We start from the raw sequence: 23,227 nt of genomic DNA, 5'->3' as shown, positions 1-23,227 counted from the left end.
ATTGTCCCAAAGTTTGGGGGGGGGTCATGTAGGAGAGTAGGGTCTGCAATCCTATGATCACCCAGATTTTTTTGCTTTTGCTTCATTGGTTTACGACTTTCTCCGGCTGTGGGCCTGCCAATCGGACCCACAGCCTAGCTGTTCTCTCTCGAAATTAACACACATGTACATTAGGTGCATCCACTAATTGGAACTGGGCCGCCTTGTCAGTCCCTGTCTCAGCATACCACAGGTATCCAGGGCATCGGTGTACCCAGGGCCTACCAGGGGCTGAAGCATGTATTATGCCACCCCCGGAATGGCCGCCCAAATCTGACACAACTGGCTGCACGACAGCTGGGGCCACGTGGTGTAATCACCCGTTGCTGTAGGTGTAGTATTCCTACACCTAAACCCTAACATGGACACATGGATTCCTATCAGTCACTCCTATAGCAGGCCTTAACAATCCTGAAGGCAGAGTGCAGGGAATCATGTGGGACGGTGCTCTGGCGCGAGCTGAGCCCGTCGACGGCTTGCGGAACCAAGTCCTAATAGCCGTTCCATGGTGACGCGGGCCAACTACTTTTAATGCATTATAATCCTTGCGGTTATTTGCTAACTTTGGCATCGCATCACCTATACATGTCGAGTAAGGTGTCATACGAATGGGAATACGAACCCCTCGCCAGGCCTGGTGACGGGGTTAGCATTCCCCCCTTTTAGAGGGACACGACATGGAAGTAACCTTGAACCCCGGTTAAAGTTGACTCAAGCCTCAGCATCACAAAATGGATGCTGCCACCAGACACAAGTCTGACCTCCTGCTGCTGGGAGACCTTCCAGCGAAGGGAGCTTGGACAAAGGGTTTCCTGTCGAGGGCGGTGTTAGCACCATCCCAGACAGGGTTTGTGTATCCCAGGTAGGCAGGGCTGAAAGGAAGGTGATTGCCAGTGGCACCCCGGTGCTCACTGTGCATAGCCCGGCTCAAACCAGTTTCGGGGGCACACCAGCCCCTGAGCTGGCGCGAAGCCGGACAAAGGATAGGGGTGTAACCACCCCCCTCCTGGCTCCACCCATAGGTAGAACCTAGTCACGGGCCAGCCCCTTTTTCTTAGAATAAAGGTAGGAGCGAGTCCCCTTCCCAAATTGGATAATCAGATAATCGGATAACTCCGAATCACGAACTACTTTCCACGAAAGGAACTCTTGACTATTTCTGAAGACTCTCCCTTGTGGCTAAGGAGTAGCCACCCTGCACCAGCAGGCACCATCTAAGCGCTTGCGGTTTGCTGTAAGTCTCTCCTACGGATCAAGACTGCCCAGCTCGACGAGACCCGAGTTCCCTGCCATCTCTGACCTTGTACCTCCCTCATCAGCTCAGCTGAGAGTCGTAGGTGTGACGAGACCTGCGGGACCGGCTATCTTCAGAACCTGCACGACGCTTATCTAGCACGCCCACCGAGGGACCCTCGAGTGAGTGCACCTAGGGTTTGAGAAGCCCTAACCCTGAGCAGCTCCAGCATCGAAGTCTGCCTCCCCAGCATCCCCGAGATCTGCGTGGGGGCCCTTCCGCTCCTTGTTGTTCACCGCGTTGTTCGACCACTTGCCGACCGGCTTGTGGCCCTCTTCACGACGCACCACGATTGTTTCATCACTAGTCTGGGTGCTCCAGACTGGCTCTTGCTCCCCTTCAACAGAGGAGTACCACGGACCCTCCTGGTCCACTCCCGACGCCATCTTGACTCCCCCGCTTGGGTGGCCACTGCCAAGATCCGCTGCCCCTTCCTGGGCCCAGCATCATCGACAGCAGACACCTTCGTGGGACAGCTCGCCCTCCATCCTGGTCGCCGCCGCGCCTCCTGGTCCGAGGAACAGCCGAGTCCGACGTCACCCACTCACCTGGTCGAGGTGACTTCAGCCGGTACCCTCCTGGTACCCACACGATCGCTGGCTAGCGGTTGAGAACTGAGTCCCCTCTGCTTTCAGGTTTTCCTTCACCACCGATCCAGGCTTGGATCGCTCTGAACATCGTCACTGGTCGCCTGCCAGCAACTTCTTCTTTCAGGCTCCTGAGACTACACGAGGACTCCCGACATCTTGCCGAACTTCACGCAGCCGCAGCCTCCGGGCTAGGTAACTCGAGCATCTCGGTGCTCCATCGCAGGTTCGCTCTACAAGTGTCCAGTTCCTTTTTCGTTTAGTCCCACTGATCGGATCACTCCGGAATCAGTATCTCCAGACTCTAACCATTCGTATTTCACTGTTAGTGTAGATGGTTTCTCGTGCCCCTCGGGCATTTGTGTAAATTGTGCAACTGAAGTATTTTCCTAAGAGTTTTGTAGTGTGCTTAGCTCCCTGACTCATAAAGAGCCAGGGTAGTCTTGTTATAAATAAATATCCTTTTATTTTCATAACAACTTGTGTGGTGTCCTTTCACTTGGTGTTCAAGGGGTATATGTGATGGTAAACAGCTGGCTTAACACGCCCTCTAGAGTTTAGCCTAAAGACTGCTCGTATCCACGCTACTAGGATAGCTGGTCTAAAAGGTTGACTTACAACCAATCATCAATAAGGGTCGTTTGGAATGATACACAGTGATCACTAGAATAGTGAGCACTACATATCAGGCCAACTTCTCACATAGACTATTTAACTTTCCCTGGTGAAATGACTGGTCTTGCAACCTAGTGCCCTGCCCATGTGATCAGATGTCAGTTCAAAGCACTTTACAAGTGATTTCTTTTGCACTTTTTACTCTGCCCATAGATCTATGGTTCTTAAATCCTTCTTAATCAGGAATTCCCTGTGTCAATGCACAGAAGCATGGTACCTTTAACAATCCTTGGGATCTGAGGAGATTGGTTTTACGGTTTACTCCTTTTTGAGGCAGGTGCTTAAGACACGGAAATTGCACGAGGATCTCTACCAAAAAGAATACTACTTCTGTGTATTGTGGCCATAAACCAATTTTAATCTTGTTTCTTGGTATTGATTGCACAATTTTTCTGGCTGGGATGCATTTTAATCTAAGTATTATCAGTATTTCTATGGCAGATTTCTCATCTTTGCAGCATTATGATTGGAACCGATCCCTCTGGACTGCATTTTGTATGTACTATGATCTAACTTGGGGGAGGAGGCGCTGTCTTAAATTGCTATGTTTTATTTTATGATGTACTGTTTTATGTACTTTTATGGTCTATTTATTATGACCAAATAAAGCTGATTTGGCTTGACTTGCCTTGAGTTTAGTCAAACTGCATCGTAAACAAAGCAGTGATCCTTAAATTACATAACGACTGGAAAAGCAACAATGTGGCTTCTCCAGAAGTGGGGTATAAGTTTAACCATCATTGCATTGTGTTGGTTAATGCGTGAAGTAATACAGAGTATGAGGTCCCTAAGAGAATAATGTTGGAAAGCGCATTGGGTAAGCAAAATGATTAATAATGACAGTAACATCTACTGCAGTTAAATTGCGAAGATGAAGAGCTTGAGCATTAATATCCACTCTCCTAAAAACCCAGGGATGTAGTTAATTCGTTGTGAAGCAAGGCAGATAAAATAATAATCTGTTGCTCAACTATTTTCCAATTGCATTTCAAAGAAGGTAAAAAACACCTATTTCCTTCCAGTCGATAGAAAGTCCGAAGTCACAATACCCCACCAAGGGCAGGTTGTCTTCGGAACTCATCAAAAAGCTGGTCTTTGAACACTAAGCAGGGGCAACAAGTCCCACGTGTTCCTTACTTACCTTAGCATATCTGCATCGAGGAAGCAAGGCCTAAAGGTTGATGAGACGAGATGAGCTCTGAGTTCTAACCCTTCAGGCCATCCAATCTCACTAAAAGTGCATTATCCTGGGGAAGTGATTTCATCCTTTGATCCTAAGTTTCCCATCCTTAAATTTAAGCGCCATTACAAGTAAACCCAACCTCTTAAAGGCTTTACAGAAACATGTGCATTTACTTAAATGTCCATTCAGTCGATGATCCTGCTAAGCAGCGAGTCCTCCTTTGCCACTGTGATGTCACAGAGAAATTCCTTCCTCGTGTATCCTCATTGGCTGCTTCCCCTTGCAAGAGGAGAGTGCTAGGAAACAGCCTGTTGGATCTTTCGCCATCATTAGAGTTGGGCAGGGAAGGGGCCGGGGCTAAAGGCTAAACAAGACCAGCTGGCCAGAGGCACTGTCTGTTTCTAGGAATTTATGTTGACCAGGGTTATTGAAAAGACACTCATTTTGAGCGCAGGTGGAAAAATGAAAAGTAGCAGTGCAATGAGCTTCCCCCAGAGCAGAAGTAATATAACAAGGAGTTACTCCGACTCTGACACCGTTTTAACCAGGATATTACATGCTTCCAATACCCAGATTGATGCACCACAGCCTCAGTTGCCACGCGGGGTAATTTCTTATGCATTCTTGTTCCTGTTTACTACCAAATACCTCGTTGGTGTCTTCGGTTACTGGATGGTTAAAATGATTGCAGCATGTTTTAGGTAAGCCTGATTCTGTTTTTGATTGACAGCACAGTCGTGAGAAGGAAGAACATAGGGGCATATCAACAAGGGCTTTATCTCTGCTTTTTTGGCTTTAAAAGCCAAAAAAGCAGAGATAAAACTAGCACCCTAGCAACAACAGGGTGCTAACATGCAAATTTGCATGTTAGCACCCTTTTACTCTACGCTTCCCCTTGCATCTCTAATGAGATGAAAAGGGGGCGTTCCAGAGTACAATAATAGGAGAAATGTCGCTAAGCGACATTTCTCCTATTATCAAGAATGTCGCTAACCCTGTTAGAGACAAAAAAAGCAGCGCTAACCGCGGTTAACGCTGCTTTTTTACGTCTGTTATTTTTCTGACTTAGCCATGATATCCTATGGAAGGAGGATATCATGGCTAAGTTTGCCTGTCCCTATAAACAAGGTAACGTGAGATTATCGCTGGGTTTCCAGCGATAATCTCACGTTAGCCTGTTAGTGTGAGGATTTTTATCGCTATTGAGATAAGCGTTGCTAATAGCACGCTATCTCAGCGTTAAAAATTCACGCTAGCCGGCGATAATTATCCTAGCGCAAAGTGCGCTTAGAGATAATTATCGCCGGTTGTTGTTGATATGCCCCTTTGTTGTGTATTGCATGGATACAGAAATGTATGTTTTGTTCAGTTAAACACCATTTACAAAGTGCATGCCCACCCATACTCTTGATTGCACTTGGAACATGAGGTTTATAAGTTATACCTCAATAATATGCCTTTTGAATGGGCTATAAATTTAACTATTTCCTTAAGACATGTGTGGTGAACAATGTGGTTTATGATGGATTCATCCTTTGTGGAACTCTCTCATGTCATCCTTGTCATTGTCGAATTTAACGGGCTTGTTAGATAGTTGAGACCCTACCAAGTGTGGGGGTTTTCTCCCATACTGCTGTGACTTCTTCAACTCTTCATTTTAGAATTTCTTGCAGTCTCTCGTCATATACTGCGCAACTTTAGTTCACATTCAAGACGTTTTCTCTCCATTCCACAGTTATCCGCCTGCTAACATCAGCCCAAACTGTATAATTAAATTGTGAATTACTAGTTAAGCCCACTGGTACATCACATTTTTGCCATAAGGTTTCATTAGGTCCAGTACACGGAATGTGAACCCTTTACATATGTTTTTACTGAAACCAGGCAACTCCACCATTAAATAGAGCCATGGCTAAGAACTTTCAATCCCTATCTATGCACTGTTGATGGACAAAGGTTTAGGCCTGAAGGAAAAAAGATTTGCTGCAATTATGAAGTAGGACTGGCAGTCTGGTAAGCAGTTTTACTTCTTTATTAAAGTTACAAGGAAGGAGAGCACAGCAACAGGTCCTACGCAGAGGACCGCTATCTCCAACTAACCAACTCCCACATTCGGAACCAGACCCCAAGCATGTAGCACCCTGTTGCCATGGTCCCATGACAACAGAACACCACCGACCTCCCCCTTAAATATTAAAAAGCATAAACAACATTATGGAGAAGAAGGAGGAGTAGAATAACTAAGGAAGGAACGGATGGAAGGAGAAGGAAAGGAACGGAGGAAAACAGAGGAGAGGAAAAGACAGGAAAAATACAAATACGATACAACTGTAGATATAATAACAAAAGTAAGGTACAGATTAAGGCTTGGTAAGAAAATCTTTATGTTTGGTTGGCATGGTTACAATTCTTCCAAACCTAGTAACCTCACAACTGCCAGTATTAGAAGGTGTGTTCATCTCTGCGAGAATACCCAGAGGAGATGGAACCTTCTGGCTAGCAGACTTATCTTGAGTAACAGGATGAAGAGAGACCTCAACTTCGGAACCTGGAAGCTGAGAACTCTCAGGTAAACCATTTGAAGGTGCAACAAGGGTAGATTCAAGTGGCAAATACACATCATTCAAATCATCTAACAACCAAGATTTGGATGACCCAACATTGTTAGTGTGCCAAGACAAAATTCTATTGCACTTAGCAAGTTTGCTAAGGGCCAGACCTTCCCATCACTCATATTTGCAGAGCACTTAAACACTTCCAAAACTTTAAAAGGAGAAGAAAAACGACTGTCTCCCTTGCATACTTTGCCAGGCAGCTTGACACACGCCGAATCCTCTCTTTTGAGAACACAATTTCATACATTGTTCTTATGGTCGTGATATGTTTTATAGAGTCTATGAGCCTTCTCCAAATTGTTTTTGGCTACAACAGGATAACATTTAGTTTGATACCTCTGAGACATCCAAACAACATCGTCCTTGGTAAAAGGATCTCTACCTCACAAAACTTTAAAGGGACTGAATCCAGTAACAGAAGGAGAAATCCTGTAAGCCCAGATCATTTTATTAAGCTCCACCCCCAATCCTTACCAACATTAACAGCCCTCTGGACACTTCCCAAAATGACCCTCTTAAATCACTTAACAGCTCCAGTGCAGGCCGGGTGGTAAATAGTTTTCCTTTCAGTGATCCCATTCCTTGAAAAAAAATAACAAAACAATTTGGCAGTAAACTGAGGTCCATTATCACTTAAGAGAGATTTAGAAATACCTTCTCTTAGAAAGGTCCAAAAACCTTACAATACTTGCAAAGTCAGCCCTCTCTAAAATCTCCAGTTCAGGCCACTTCGAGAATAGGTCACACAAAACCACAGTACACTTGGCAGTGCCCTCTTTGTCCAAAATGGGACCCAGAATATCAATAGACAAACTACACTACAGACCGGAAGGGAGATCCACATCACCTAAAGGAGGTCCAAACGTTTGCAGAGTTTTATTGGCAGAAGAGCAATGGACACCATTTTGTACACATTTTTCCATGTCGGAGTCAATGCCAGGCCACCAGTAACCAGATTTGACCCTTTGCTTGGATTTCATGATGCCAAGATGGCCTTCATGATTTAATTCAAGAATCCTAGAGGGCAATTTAGAGGGAGGAACCACTTTATTCCCACGAATAATAAATCCTGAATCAGACACAGACAAGTCAGGATCGATATTGGCAACACTGCAATCATGCCAGATGTCATCACAACAATCAACATCCATACTGTTGATAGGAGATCTACTCAAGAAGTGTGCAAGGACGTTCTTTTTGCCAGGTGAGTAAATAACATCATAAGCATAATCTAAAACATTAAGTGACATCCTAGCCAAACGTGGTGCGGCTCTGTCAGCACCCTCAGTGGTAAGTATCTTAACTAACGACTTGTGGTCGGTACGTATGGTAAACTTGGTACCCCACAAGTACTGCCTGAATTTCCTAGTGGCCCAAACACACGCTAACATCTCCTTCTCAATAACCGAGTACTTAGATTAAGCCTCCGTGGGAGACCTTGAAGCGAAGGAAATGGTGCACTCCTTGCCGTCTGCTAATACTTGGGATAAGACTGCACCCAGGCCTTTGCCGCTAGCATCAGTGGTCAAAAAAGTGTGGGAATTGGTTTCAAAGCCTTGTAAAGGAACAGCATTACATATGTCCTTTTTAATGCACAAAAACTCATTTTACAAACTCTCATTCCAGACAAACTCTTCGCAAACTTTAAGCAGTTGTCTCATTCCAAAGGTCTTTTCGGCAAAGCCTCTGACAAACTTTGAATAAAACTCAGCCAGTTCAAGAAAGGATCGTTCTTCATCCTTAGTGGAAGGGGCTTGAGCTTCTTCTATAGCCTTGATGGTGTTGCTTTTGGAAAACACATCCTTGTCACTCACTTTTTGCCCAAGTTGCGAAACAGAATGCCTGCAGAATTTGCATTTTTCTATTTCAGCTGTGAGGCCACTGTATGTATGTATGTATGTATGTATGTATGTATGTATGTATGTATGTATGTATGTATGTATGTATGTATGTATATGTATGCAGTATTTGTAAAGTGCAGCTATCACCCTACGGGTATCTTGCCGCTATAGTACGTAAATCATCGGTCAATGGAAGATGCCAGAAAGAGTTTTAGAAAAGAAGCCCTCCAAACTGTCAGGTTCTAGGGAACAACCATGTTTTAACCTCTTTCCTGAACTGCAGAAGATCTTGAAACTGTCTGATTTCCAAAGGGAGGTTGTTCCAGAGTTTGGCAACGGCAGAACTAAACGCCCTGCCTCCTGATTTGGCTTTGCAAATTTTCAGAGCTCTCACCAAACATGCTGTGGGGGAACGGAGACAACTGATGGAGTGTCCCATACAAAGGTCTCCTGAAGGGGTTTAGGTCCAAAACCATGCAGAGCCTTGAAAACCAAGCAGAGAGACTTAAACTGAATCCTCTGCCTTATTGGTAACCAATGAAGCTCCGCAAGGGTCAAAGAGCCTGATGAGCTACGTGGTTTCGCCAGTGCTAGTTTGGCCGCCAAGGTCTGGACTCTTTGAAGACGTTCAACCAAAAACTTGGGGGCCTCCAATAGTAGGGTGTTACAATAATCCAACCTGCTGAGAATTATACTTCCAACGACCAGCGCTCTGACCGTCTTAGGTACCAGCGGGAGGATCTTCCTCAAGGCTCTGATCAGGGAAAAACAGTTCCCCACCACCTTATTTACATGTGTTTCCAGGGTTAGATTAGCATCAAGCATAACTCCCAAATTACGTACTACTTTAGCTGGGACCAGAGTAGAGGCAGCTGAAGAAGGCCAAAAGTTGTGAGGAAATTGGGAAGGATCTTTCCCCACAGCACAGTATAAGACTTCAGTCTTATCTGAGTTGAATTGAAGCGAATTGGCTCTTCGCCAGTGAGCAGTATCTTGCATGCAGTCGTGAAAAGTCGCCAGAAATTGACTGATTTACCTCTAGGGAGAAGAAGAGCTGACTGTCGTCGGCGCAGTTCACCAGTTTCACACCATGTGCCTTTATGATTTCAATCAAGGGTCTCATATAGATGTTAAAGAGAATGGGGCTTATCGCCGATCCCTGAAGAACGCCATGGTGGACATTGGAGAATTTAGATTGAAACGGCAGGAGAGAAACCGCCTGCGGAACCATTCTACTGCCGCCCCCAACACCCGGACCTCTTCTAGCCTGGTCAGCAAGATGTCATGGTTGACCGTGTCAAAAGCGGCAGACAGGTCGAGCAAAATAAGAATGCCAGATTGTCCCCTGTCTGCCCGCAATCGAAGATCATCTAACACAGTCACCAGAGCAGTCTCAGTTCCATGGCCAGGACGGAAGCCAAACTGGACATCATCTAACCTGAAGTTAGATTCCAGGAATTGAGACAGGGTTTTGCTGACCAGACGTTCGATGATTTTAATCAGATATGGTAAGAGAGAAATTGGTCTGTAGTTACCAGCGCAGGTCGGGTCGAGTGTCGCTTTTTTCAAGAGCGGAGTGTCTCTCAACTTACTCAAGACTGAGTGCAAGGTGGCATCATGTTCCTCTTGCTTTTGCTCATAATCAGGATATCCTGGAAGTAATTTACATGTGGAATGTCCTTAAAAGGTCGATGCATTAACCTTTGAAATACCGCCGCAGTGGATGCAAGCCCAAACGGCATGCGAATGAACCTAAAACATCCCATGGGTGTAATAAAACCAGTGAGATGTTTGCCCTCAGGGTGCAATTCAATTTGGTGGTATGCTGAGGACAAGTCTATGGTAGAAAACCATTTGACTCCCTTGGTTAGACTCAGTAACTCATTAATTTTAGGTAGCCAGCATTTGTCTACTACAATAATTTTACTTAAGTCTCTTAAATCAATGCAAAGCCTTATCTTGCCATCTCCCACATTCGGAACCAGAACCCCAAGCACGTAGCACCCAGTTGCTGTGGTTCCATGACAACAGAACACCACAGTAATACATTACCTGGCTAGTGAAGGTGAAAATGTTAATGATGGAGTCAAGATGGGCACCTGGTCGGATGCATCTCCTACTCGCTCCTCACCAGAAACCCAATATCACTCTCTTAAGGCACCCTAAATGCAGATCCGCCCCCCTGTGTGCCGTGCTGCAGGAGGTCACTGAGGAAGACGACTGCTGGATCAATCTTTGATGCTGGACATCTCATGGGAGGGGTGGTCTTAGCCAACATACTGGGTGAACCACCCCGGGGAGACATCACAGCTTTGGTGGAGCCTAATTGGGGATGCTCTTGAGCGCTAAGGCACCTTTGGAGAGATTGGCAGCACAGACCAATTGTGCTGGGAAGAGGCCCTGTGTTAGAGCAGGTTGGACTACCAGCCTAGCAGTGTCACGTGGATGCTGCCTCCAGTTTGGAACAGACCCGGACCGGTTGGAGAGCAGAGACTCCCGCAGGATTGCCTCCATGTGATGAATACTCTCTCGAGGTCTAATGGCTGGGTTGTTTTTCCCCCGCAATGACTACCCTCCCTACATTATCACTGGGCAGATATGCTCTATTTTGACTTTCTCAGCTGATACTGATGAGCGCAGGTATGCAGGTATCACGACCAGCACTGTGATAGGACAGGCCCTGCAGCTTTGATGGCATCGACCATTCTTGCTTTGTGCTGTTTGCTCTGCATCTGTGCTGCATTGATTGGGGCAGATGGGGCTGAGGCCAGTCATCCATGTTCTCACTCCTTGGAGACCCTCGTTAGCCAGCTTGCTGGCCCTCTATCCTCAATCCCTTGATGTCCAAAATGCTTGATTTTTGTATTATAGCTGCATATCACCAGATGCTTGTGCGAAGGCCCTTCAATAAATTTACTGACTGACGTTGAGACTTGATGCTGTTGGTTTGTGTTTTGGCAGCTTTATCTCCTGAGGAGGTGATTGCAGACCTGATTGAGACCTCGCCTGAATAAATGCCACTAAAAATACCCTTTCAGTTGGACCTGAGGTCTTTCTTCTCTGCCTCTGCTTCACAGCTATCTTCTCAAGAGTAACCCCAAGGGGCCTCTTGCCCGCTGTCATGGCACCCATGAAGGTGGACCTACTAGAAATCCTAGTGAAATTCTGCAAAAACATTCAAAGATCTGAAACTAAAACTTTACAAAGGCCTTTAGCCCCTACTTGAGGAACTGATTCACACATACAACACACTGTGCTCCAGCATAGAGCCATTGGGGATTAGGGCCTTAGACCCAAGAGGCCTGAGTGTAGGGGTAGAAGCAAGTAGATGCAAAAGAAATCATTCAGAAACTTGGTGCAGGATGTTCTGAAAATGTCATCATTGGTGACATTGATATTGGGTACATGCAAAGAATTGGAGAATCTCTTCCGCTGAGATAACATCTATGTCAAGGGCCTTCAGCAGGGTGAAGAGGAATCAGCTCTGGAGTCATTCACCACCTGGAGATATTAATCACAGAATTGTTCTCTTCTCTCCTAGCTGAGAACAGTGACCCACCATAGCTAAATAGGGTGAATCCAGTGGGTCCAAAGGCCATCCTCTGATAAGTGACCAAGGACATCTTGGCTAAACTCAATCACTTTACTTTGAAAGAGGATTCAATGAGGCAGCCAGTGGCAGACAAAACGTTTCTTTTCATGATTACAACCAGCATCTCAACCACCGCATATCAGCAGTGAACCCCCAGAGACAATAGTCTTTCTGTCCTATCACAGACAAACTTAGAGCTGACAACATCAGATATAAACGGTTGTTCTCGTCTGGTCTACATTTCGAAAAGGCCAAAAAGGCATATCACTTCACAAATAGGATGTTGCAAAGACGTTTATATGGAGTTGCCGGATATGGCAGCCTGGCCAGTGGCATCTCAGGGGGCTGAACCTTCGGCTATGTTGCCTCATGCAAGACTGACTGGCAGTGGAATGAAACAGGGGCACAAATCCATTGCAAAACTAGGCAGAAGGACAAAGCTAAGATTTAAACACCCTAGGGTGGTGAATTGATAATTTGCCTCAGGGGTTTTGCCTGTAAGTGCAACTCCAATCTGTTGCCTCTCCTATGCTGGTCTAGGTTTACAACCCCGTGTCAGTGTTTCCAACACCGACGGCACGTCAGTGTCTGACCCACCAACATCTGCCCCTGCGGTCCACCTGACCGCCCGCTGCATTATGATGCAGCAGGTGGAGGCATCAGGCAGACTATCCATGGTACTTCTGACAGGGAGCCCGTTGGTGCGTCAGAACACACCATAAGCCCCTAATGATGGCAGAGCCAGGCTCGGCTCTGCCACCAGGATCGTGATGGCAGTTTCTGACAGTCTTTCCATGTCGGCCTTTCCGACATGGAAAGGCTGTCTGGATGTGTCTTTGGAGGCTCTTAGCAGAGCCCCCTCTCCCTGGCTCTCCACTTTGTGTCCTGAGGGGGGCATCCCTGCACAGTGTGGTAGGTACCGCATGGATGTTTCAAAGCATCCTTTTTGCAATGGAAGCTTGTACTGCTGGCCTATTCTGCCCACCATACAAGCTTCCATTGTAGAATAGACATTGGTCGCATCCAAATCAGGCAGTCAGAACCGCAGACCTAAGGTCGGGCGGTTCCAGACTGAAATGGCATCCGCTTGACATTGTAATCAGGGCCTAAGTGTCACAGGCATGCCACCTTTGATGCATAAAACTTGCTGAAACCTGAGGTGCTCTTGACTTAACTGCACTAGGTCTATGGTGGCTCCCAACTACCATTGACCTTTGTTTTATGTTATATAAACAAAATTAGTATGCAGTTCCTGTTAAAAAGAGGGAGACAGATTGTAACTGTGAAATGAAATGTATTCAAACACAGGAGAGGGATCTCCTTATTGGAAAAAGGCCCTCACACACCCAACAAGTAGGTATCATCATCTTTTTATCAGGAACTGCATACTAATTTTGTTTATATAGTTTATTGGGCATGTATGCTGGACCTAATTAAAAGAAGCCCCCCGTTTTTACTTTCCCCCCTTCTTGACTCTACCCTTTGTTTTACGTTACCATACAGGCCGGGTTCAACTGATTTTGTTTCCTGTTCCAACATTTATACAAGTGCCTTTCTGAAAAGAGGCTGGGAGGGTGTCTAGCTTAAGGACATGTGACCTTCCCCCCATGTAGTGTTATTGTGTGAAGTACCTCTCAAACCCTTCATGCGGCTCAAATAATTTTTCTCTTTCATCTCCCAGGCTTATAATACATCACCTCTAAGTTGTTTCTTGAAATGTGCAGTTTGCATCTTGCACACTTCTGTTCTTATGGTTTGTTTGTATTTATGATGTTAAAGTTCATCCCAACCATCCTGATGTCACTGACTTTCATGCACCTCTTTCTGATACCATTTGAAAGGTCCACGGTGGGCCTGCCCTGTCCCCTCCATTCTGCAATTGGCTTGTATCATATAGAGGCATCTATGCTGATATAACTGGTAAACTTATATATATATAATCATAGTGTAGTGAATACACTTAGACGTGGAAATGTACGAAGATGGATTTATTGAAATACTCAACCGGACATGTTAATTGCGTCCTGTCCGGAGCCAACAACCAAATCCTCTGGCTCATAACGTCCAGTACATTTGAAACATAACACACAATTCTTAACCGCAGTAGACTCATGACAAACTACACGAGCCAGCACATTTTAAAAATAAACATGTTCTCGTTCTGCTCTGTCCTTGTGAACAGACATGACCTAAGAGGCACGCGACAAAGCAGAACAAGACATGGAGCACTACACATCTCCTCCTTTACACAAAACAGAAAAATTATTCACATACATAGTGCCTCAAAGAAACAGGACGTTTGATGATTCTTTTAGCTCTAGCATTGACATCCATACCTTGAGACAATGCATGTTGACTACTTACATTTTTATCAACACGAAGCTCACGTGGAACTTCAACTGAGTCATTTATCACACTGGATTCAGCAGTAATTATACTGTTAGGCTTAGAATCGTTACATAATGCGACTCTCTTCAGGTTCCAACACTTTCCATCATCTAAAACAACAGCATTTTTCCTTAAAGCAACTATACGCTGAGGAGGGAAGAATTTGCTGACACCTTTCTTCGTAAAGCCAGGTTTTTTGATTCTGACCCATTGACCAACAGAGAGTCTAACATCTTTGGTACTATGTTTAGCATCATAGAATTTTTGATACTTGTCATGTTTGATGGACAAGTTATTTTTGACCTCAACAGAAGACCAACAAACTTCACCAGAATTTTTAATCCACCCAGGGTACCATTTAGCCCTTGGTTTCCTGCCCCTCATGAGCTCAAATGGGGAAAACGTGGTCGAATCAACAATGGCAACTCTGTACGCCCATAAGGTTTTAAAGATTTGAATTTGCCACGGAACATTATTTTGACATGCTAACTGAATGGCGCCTTTTAAAACCCTGTTGTATCTCTCAACTAAACCATTCCCACTCGGATTATATAAAGAAGTGGTTTTGTGTGCAATACCACACTTAGATAAATAATGAGTCATGGATTCTGAAGTGAATTGTACACCATTATCGCTGATAATTTTAGTAGGAGTACCTTCTGATGTGAAAACCTCATCAAAAAATGTGATAACAGTTTCTGTATCTAGTTTTTTGATAATCTTGAGAACCGGCCATTTTGAAAAAATATCCATCATGGAAATGATATATTTTTCTGAACTACCAATAGGACCCATGATATCTACTGCAACACTCTCCCAAGGTGCATTAGGGCATAAAAAATCACTCATGGGGTGTCTGAGGATTTTAAGGGTCTTGTCAGCAGTAGAACACAAATTGCAGTCTCTTACTAGCCTTTCTACAGAGATATCTAACCCAGGCCACCAGAACCTGCTTTTAACTATGTATTTTGTTTTTGAAATACCCAAATGTCCCTCATGACACAAAGTGAGAATCTTTTCTTTCAATGCTGAAGGAGGAACAACCTTATCACCTCTCATTAAGGTACCATCCAAATGGACAACTCGTTCCTGACGTCCCAAAGAGGTTTAAAGGTTAATAAAATATCCTCTGACTTTGTGATTGGAACAAAACTTGAGGTTGCTTGGCTATGAAATTGCCATTTAGATGTGTAGAAAACAGAGGTACACTGTTGAAACTGTTCCTTATGCGCATAGAAAAGGAAGCTTTCTTCTATATGAATTGATTTGTTGCTAATTTGAACAGAACTAGTAAGTCACTAATGCAGAGTTAACATATGAGGAAAATAAATTCCTACTAATCATACATTGAAGAATATTGTGCAATAAATTTCTGGCAGAGTCAAATGCACATTCAATTAGGCGCGCGTTGCACAGCTTTACATGTCTTCAAAAGCGCTGCTTATGAAGAGTGCCGGTAGAGCAAAGGGTGGCCTTTGTGTTTATATTTCCAATTTATTGAACTTTGATAAATGTAACTTCTTTGACGGCCCCTATTACCAAATTATCGGCCTTACTTGTGATCGTCATTTGAAATTGATAGTAGTAAACTTTTATAATAATGTTCCTCAGCCACTATTTGTAAGCACTCTAAAAACCCTTTTAGAAAAGCTGGAGTGGATTCAGGATTCCCAGGACAAGGATGCAGTCCTTTTGTGGGGGGGAGACTTTAATTGCCCATTATGTGAGCATACAGGTAAAGGGCTATGTGGCTTAACTCACGATTATAACGACGAAGATTGTCTGCCACATTTTGCACACACAATCCAAGGAGAGTTACTTAATGATGCTTTATCAACACTGGATTTGGGCTTTTGTAACATGTTAACTACCCCTCCAACTGCGTTCTCTCCTACATTTAATGGTCGTGGTGCCTCTTCCACAATAGATTTTATATTGTCACAGAACAGGCACTCTTCTAGAGTCACGAATTTTTATACACATGACCTAGCCTTAAGTGACTATTTCCCACAAAGTATATGTATGATGATGAAGTCCCATCCATCTGGCAAGGGGGCAGAGATCTCAACAATATTGATAACATCAAACTCATCAGACAGAATGGATACGTACTAAGTTGGGAACGAGTTAATCCTGAAGAATTTCTGGGTACATTAGTCAGAGATTGTTATAGTAACATTGTAAACTGTCTACAAGATCCAGGTGATTATAGAGCCATTTTGGAGAATTTCTTAATAATAGGAAAATCTATTAAAAAGGCTCTCTGTGTTGAATCTAATAAAAGTAAGGCTACAAAGTCTGGGTGGTTTGACCACATATGCACTAAAGCATATTCAAAGCTGAAGCAAGTGCTACATGCCAATCCCAAAAACCCAATCGATGTTTCTAATGCTAGGAGGGAATATAAAATTGCCTTGAAAAATAGGAAATTGGAAGTAAAAAAGATATTGTGGTCCACTCTTCAGGAAGCGGCCTTATCGAAAGACTCGGCGGCCTTCTGGAAGGCCGTCAATGCTCCATTTCTAATTAACCAGAATAGGGCCACCATTGAGATTGCAATACCTGAAAAAGAATGGATTAGTCATTATATGCAGCTTTATAGTTGTCCTATTGACACTGAAAACTCCCCAGGCTTAGTGGATTTTGAGAAGTCCCCGCCGGGTGCAGAATCCGCAATTCATCTGGTATTTGAGCCCCATGAGGTAAATGAGGCTATTTTGGCTAGCCAACGGGGCAAGGCCCCAGGTCCGGATGGCATCCCTGCGGACCTTTTTAAATCTAATCCTGATTTATGGGGACCTCTTTTAACCTTACTTTTTAATGCTTCTAGTGTGTTAAGTCTTCCTCCTACCTGGTTAGTCTCTATTTTAGTACCCATTTTTAAAAAAGGCGACAGAGCTAGCCCGGCATGCTATCGTCCAATTTCCCTGTTAGACTCTTCGATGAAAATTGCTGGTCGAGTGGTTTTAAACAGATTACAAGAATGGGCTGAAGACACTGGGATTTTAAGTGACACTCAATATGGATTTCGCAAGGGTATGGGGCAGTGGATCAGAGCCTTAATTTAAATCTTTTAATTAATAAGTATACGACAGCAAAAAGGGGCAATTTATACTTAGCCTTCGTCCATTTATCTTCAGCATTCGACTGTGTCGTCCATGATAAGCTATGGGCAATCCTAGAAGACTTAGGTGTGGATATTCCCCTAATTTCTTTTCTCAAACAGCTCTACGCAGGGGCCAAGGCAAGGGTGAGGTACGGGACCGAGGGTCAATGTACTACTGATTTTAGGATAGGTAAGGGAGTGAGACAGGGTTGTGTTCTCGCTCCCTTCCTTTTTAATCTTTATATTAATGGTTTAGGTAAACACTTAGCACTTAATTGTATTGACCTTCCTCAAATAGATTCTAGACCCATTCCGGCTTTACTATATGCTGATGACGCCGTGTTAATGGCCCGTACTCCCCTTGCCCTACAACGTGTCGTCACTGCTTTTGAGAATTTTATGACCAATTTGGGACTCACTATTAATGTTACCAAAACATTTGCTATGTCTTGCGGTACTAGTCAGAGTAGAACCCCCAAGACCATGTTTGTATACGACAAACCTATAGAGTACACCAAATCATTTGCATACTTGAGCATTTTATTTGATAATAAATTGAGTTGGCATCAAGCTGTGAAAGCTAGGAGGATCCTGTTCGTTAGAACAGTGACTGCCCTATATAATTTTAGCAAAAAGTTGGGCAAAAGGCCCCCCCATGAATTGCTAAAAATATATAATGCAAAATGCGTCTCTGTTGCTACTTATGGAGCAGGTGTCTGGGGGGTCGTTGATGTCACTACCTTACAGACGGTGGAAAATACATTTTTAAGGTTTTTATTGGCGGTTCCAGAGTCCACCTCAACTTACTCATGCCACGTAGAACTAGGAATTGGTTACTTAGAGGACATTATCAAAATACAACCAATACTTGAGTGGCACAGGATTTGGACCTCGGACAATCTGGCCCTGAACCGCTCTATAATCCTTGACCTTTTAAAATTGGAAGGGGTCTTAAAGATCAGATGGCTAACATACGTCAAATCATTCTGTGGCAAATTAGATCATTGTGAGTTTTACGATAACCCCACAACCTTGGCCGGGATAGCGAGAAAAGATCTGAAAAAATGTGTTTGGATTATCTAAATGACCGCAGATTGGCCATTGAACTGAAGAAAACATCAGTCCAGAGCCACCAGTTGATTTCTACTCATTTATCAATTCAACCATATATAAAACTAGTAGATGGTGACTTTGATAGGTTTCTGTTAGTTCGATTTCGCCTGGGAATTATTCACAGGCTATTAAGTTTCCCGGAACGGAATGACTGGTCCAAACAATTATGCAACTGTCCTTGCGACGATATCTCGACTCAATCGACATTGCATGTTGTACTTCTGTGTAAATTCTATTCTATTCCTAGGAAAAGATGGATTTTGCCAGTCTTGAAATTGTTTGGCCTCAGGCACTGTCGTCCTGCACTTATTGCTCTGCAAATGTTAGATACTGTCTTTGCTGTAGCTTCAGTCAATGCTTTTTTAAAATTTATCTTCAAATCAAGGAACCAGTTGTTAATGTAGTCATATTTGTTTGTGTTTTTAACTTGAATTGTGATATCCATGCTTTTATGATTATTGATTTTAATCGAATAAAGCTGTATTTGATTTGATTTGATTTGAGTGCCAACTGAAGTTTGTTTCGTAAGTGCGTAAGCTTCCTTTAATAGCTCTTTCCCCCAAGCGTGTAATGAACTATCCCTCATACCGCTGCCTCCGTGGAGATCGATGATGCAGAAATCACCGCTGAGGAGCTGCGTGACAACGGTGAACAGGACGTGCAGGAGGAACGTCAGAGGAATGCCCAATTACCGGATCATTCAAATTTGTAAAAAGTCCGGAAACGCTTTACCTTTACTTCCGTGGCAGACGAAATGCGATCTTAACAAATCATCAGGAAGAACAAGAACAAAGCGTGAAGGCGGAGAGTAGGGGAAACGGCCAATTAAAGCATTAAACGCTATGGAATGAATTCTTGAAGAGGCGGGTCAATTGAAACGGAACCAATGGAATTGAAGCTCCTGCATGACACCGCTGAAGGAATCCAGGATGCAATTACTTTATCATCGATAATCCAAAACGATGACGAAAACGAAAAAGTCTGCGCGGATCCGCTCCGGTTGATTCCCAAGTCGCCAAAATGTAAGTGTAGTGAATAGACTTAGACGTGGAAATGTACGAAGATGGATTTATTGAAATATTCAACCAGACATGTTAATTGCGTCCTGTCCGGAGCCAACAACCAAATCCTCTGGCTCATAACGTACAGTACATTTGAAACATAACACACAATTCTTAACCGCAATAGACTCGTGACAATGTAGACGAGCCTTCACATTTTAAAAATAAACATGTTCTCGTTCTGCTCTGTCCTCGTGAACAGATATGACCTAAGAGACACGCGACAAAGCAGAACGAGACATGGAGCACTACACTTAGGTACCCCGGTCACGGAAATATTCAAAGTACTCCCTGGAATGTGTTGAGCCCATCCTGACTTTTAGGGACCAGGATGAGACCTGATGATAAAGCATGCCACCAATAGAGTGGGTGAGGGTCTAACGTAAAACAAGTAATCTCTTCATTTTCATTGACATTGGACTGTGTACACAGTTGAAAAAAGGAAAGCTCTGTATATAGGCAGTGGATGACCATTTGTTTTTACTTTTGATGACATCACGGAGAGTGTTTCACTTGGCTGGGTGAATCAAGGTCTTCTCCTTCCTTCTGAGTAGGGTACCGGTGTGATCCCTGCTCCAGCTTTCTATAATTTAAAAAGGTGCTCATTCTAAGAAGTCCTAGAATCAGATGTCCAAATTAGCACCTTAGCATGTCAATATGAATGCACTGTCTCTGACAACAACAGCTGACCACAGTGAGAGTAAAAGTAGAGCCATGATGACTTAGAAAGAGGAACTTGCCCTGCTCCACCTTAAATGCCATCTCATACAAAATGCATAATAATATTGGGCCCCAAATTGCATGCCTACTGTGAGAAAAAACTAGCTGGGATTGCTTACAGTGTAAAGCCTTACTCTTCAGAGGGAACCTGAGAAAATTACTGAATTTTGAAAGCTTTTGGAGAAGCTATACCATGCTGAGTCCTGTACATCTAAATCCCAAAAATGCTACAAAGCTGATTCACACCTACTCAAAATCTCATCTGCTTACTCAGCACAACAGGAAGCTCCCATACTAGAAGGGAAAGGTAAGAAAGCAATAGACCAGTTGAAGGTGGGTAAGGCCCTGGGCCATAATGTTTACACTGGCACCTTCTATAAATTACTCCCAAAGTTAACTCTTTTATTCAACTTGTTTGCCTCAAGCAGCTCAGTGACAGCCATTATGATGGAGGCTGTTGTCTCCGTCATCTTAAAACCCAGAAAAAACCCTAAAAACTGATATTTCTACAGTCCATTTGCACTATTAAATATTGATGTCAAGCTTTCTCAAAACCTTTGGTACACAGGCTAAACGATTTCTTTTCGGGAATTATACACCCATACCAACAGGAATTCATTAAGGGGAGACAGACTCACGATACACTTGTTGGCAAGTCCATCAGGTCAAGAAAGGCAATGAAGAAAAAGGTCCCAGCACTCCTTATCACTCTATATGCAGAAAAAACCTTCGATCAGGTGGTCTGGTACTTCCTAGGCTAGTTCTGGAAGCTGTTGGGATGGACCCACAATTTTCAGCCATATTTATTGCTAATAACATGACCCCCAACAGCCAAGATAGCCGTAAATGGTCAAACCTCCCAAGTTTTCTTTTCTGACTACGGGTACACGACAAGGATGCCCTAGTGTGCCACTTCAGACAGGCACTTCAGAAACATGGGATACAATTTGGAGGAAAAATACACAAATTGGTGCTACAGTGTAAAAGCTGGTTAATGTTTACATGGCTTAATAAATGATTTTGACAAACGAAAACTAATGTGCACTTTGCACAAGTCTGGAAAAATGAAACCAAAACTGAGAAAATATGAAGTACCAGCACTGCAAAAGTGTGCTTGGCTTTGTAGAAATAGAAGAGTTTTAGATGCAATGCTGTCATGTACTGCAAATCCCATCAATGCATGGACGCGGATTGTTGTAATACACTCTTTATTCGTTTAAAGCCGCCAGGCTAACAGGTCCTTTCTCCAGTCCACCCCTGCCGTTCTTGTCCGCCTTGACTTTCCATATTCCATATGGAACATCAAATTATTTGAGAGAAAACATTGCAACTATGTAACTTAAAAAATATGTTTGACATGTTTATGAATTAATTACTTATTATTTTAACAAAATCATAATGAAAAGATTATTAATGAAAATGTTCCCTATTTTGGAAACTAACCAAGAACTATTACTGTACATTAGTCTCACACAAAACTGTGCAAATGTTAATGCTGAAACTTAGCATTGATGACCTCTCTATTGTTATATACCAATAGCAAATGTAAAAACTGCAAATTCTTTATGCAATGTGGTACATGAATGAAACTTTAAGCATAAATGCTTCATGCTATAATAATCTTAGATATCTTAAAACTAAAATTACATATTAACTTATTCCATGGAATATTCGTTGATAGGTATTTGGACAAAATATTGAGCTGCAGAAATATTACATTTTTAATATCGTGACCCAGAAATATTGTGTGCAAAAATATCGTTGCCAAAAATATTGATTTTTTTAAGGTAAGATATGTTATTTTTTAGGTTCTTTATGTATTTAATATTTTAATTGTATATGTTTTATACTGTTTGTGCAATTGTTGTTATTGTTTTTAAAAATAGTTTGCAATTTTAAGTTATTTTATTTTATTTAATGGTAAAATAGTAATTTATAGTGTTGTAAGGTTTCTAGTGGCAAGGGTGGGAAGTTTTTAAAAAATATTTAATAATTATTTATTTGATCATAAATTATGTAAATTGTGTAAATAAGAATTTTTTATTTTATATTTTAGGTGTGGGTTGTTGGATTTGTAGGGGGTAAAGGTAGGGAAGTTAATCAAATAATAACTAAATAATTATTAATCATTGATTCATTATTAATTAATTTGTTGTTAATTGACAACTGTAATTTTGTGTAATTATTATAATTGTTTTATTTACATTTCGGGTGCGGGTTGTTGGGTTTGTAGGGATATGGGGTGGAAAGTTAATTAAATAATAACATTAATTATAAATAATGTATTTATCATTAAGTAATTCATTAATTGTTAATTAAGTATGTAAATTGTGTAATTATTGAAATTTCTTAATCTAGGTAAATGTTAAATGTGTGTTGCTAGGTATGTGGGACTATAGTGTGGGAATTTAATAAATTAATGATTATTTTTTTTCTTTTATTAATAATTTTTTCAAACATTTATAATTATTTTATTTGTTTCAGTGTTTTTTAATGCATATCAAGTTTTAAGTTCATAGTTTAATAATCTTATTAAATGAATATTTGCATTAAAATAAGGAATGTGGTTTAAGTGAAGTACTTCCCCTGCTGTTGCACTGACTGAAGTGGTAATAGTAAATGTTACCCCAATGTCTCTGCAGGTAATTCAGGATCAGATTAGTACAACTAAATATAAACTTGTTAAATAATTAGTTTGGGTCCAGAACAAGACTTCCGCTGCATCATTGGCATTCTTTTCAGATGACCTAGGGGGTCGTTATGATGGCGGGTTGCTATAGTGGTGGGACTCGCCGCCTACGAGGCGGCCTACCCACCTACCGCATTATGATGCGACCGCCACCTTGGCAGTCGCAGGCCCTATCCCTAACATTGCCGCAGGGATGCAGTCAGAAACCCCCACTGCAATGCCCAGAAAAAGGCACTTGCATATCCTGGCACTGTTTGGAAGGTGCCTGTGCCCCTCAGTGCCCTTGCCACAGGCCCAGAGATGAAGGGCTTTCGCCATTTGTTT

The 23,227-nt window shown here is 42.8% G+C and overlaps 1 protein-coding gene across 1 annotated transcript in view; it reads left to right on the top strand.

Moving 5' to 3' along the window:
• The first annotated feature begins 4,185 nt into the window (after positions 1 to 4,185).
• LOC146856898 (SUN domain-containing protein 2-like) overlaps positions 4,186 to 23,227 on the top strand; it is a 57,344-nt gene continuing 38,302 nt past the window's right edge. Inside the window, exon 1 of the mRNA XM_085646776.1 lies at positions 4,186 to 4,479. Coding sequence (XP_085502902.1) covers positions 4,190 to 4,479 — 290 coding nt within the window. The 5' untranslated portion in view covers positions 4,186 to 4,189. The remainder of the gene's footprint in view (positions 4,480 to 23,227) is intronic.

This window comes from Triturus cristatus, chromosome 3_2 (genome assembly GCF_964204655.1).
Source record: "Triturus cristatus chromosome 3_2, aTriCri1.1, whole genome shotgun sequence".
NCBI classification, from domain to species: Eukaryota; Metazoa; Chordata; class Amphibia; order Caudata; family Salamandridae; genus Triturus; species Triturus cristatus.
Note: the sequence above shows the minus strand (reverse complement) of the source record. Positions and strands in the feature narration are given on the sequence as shown.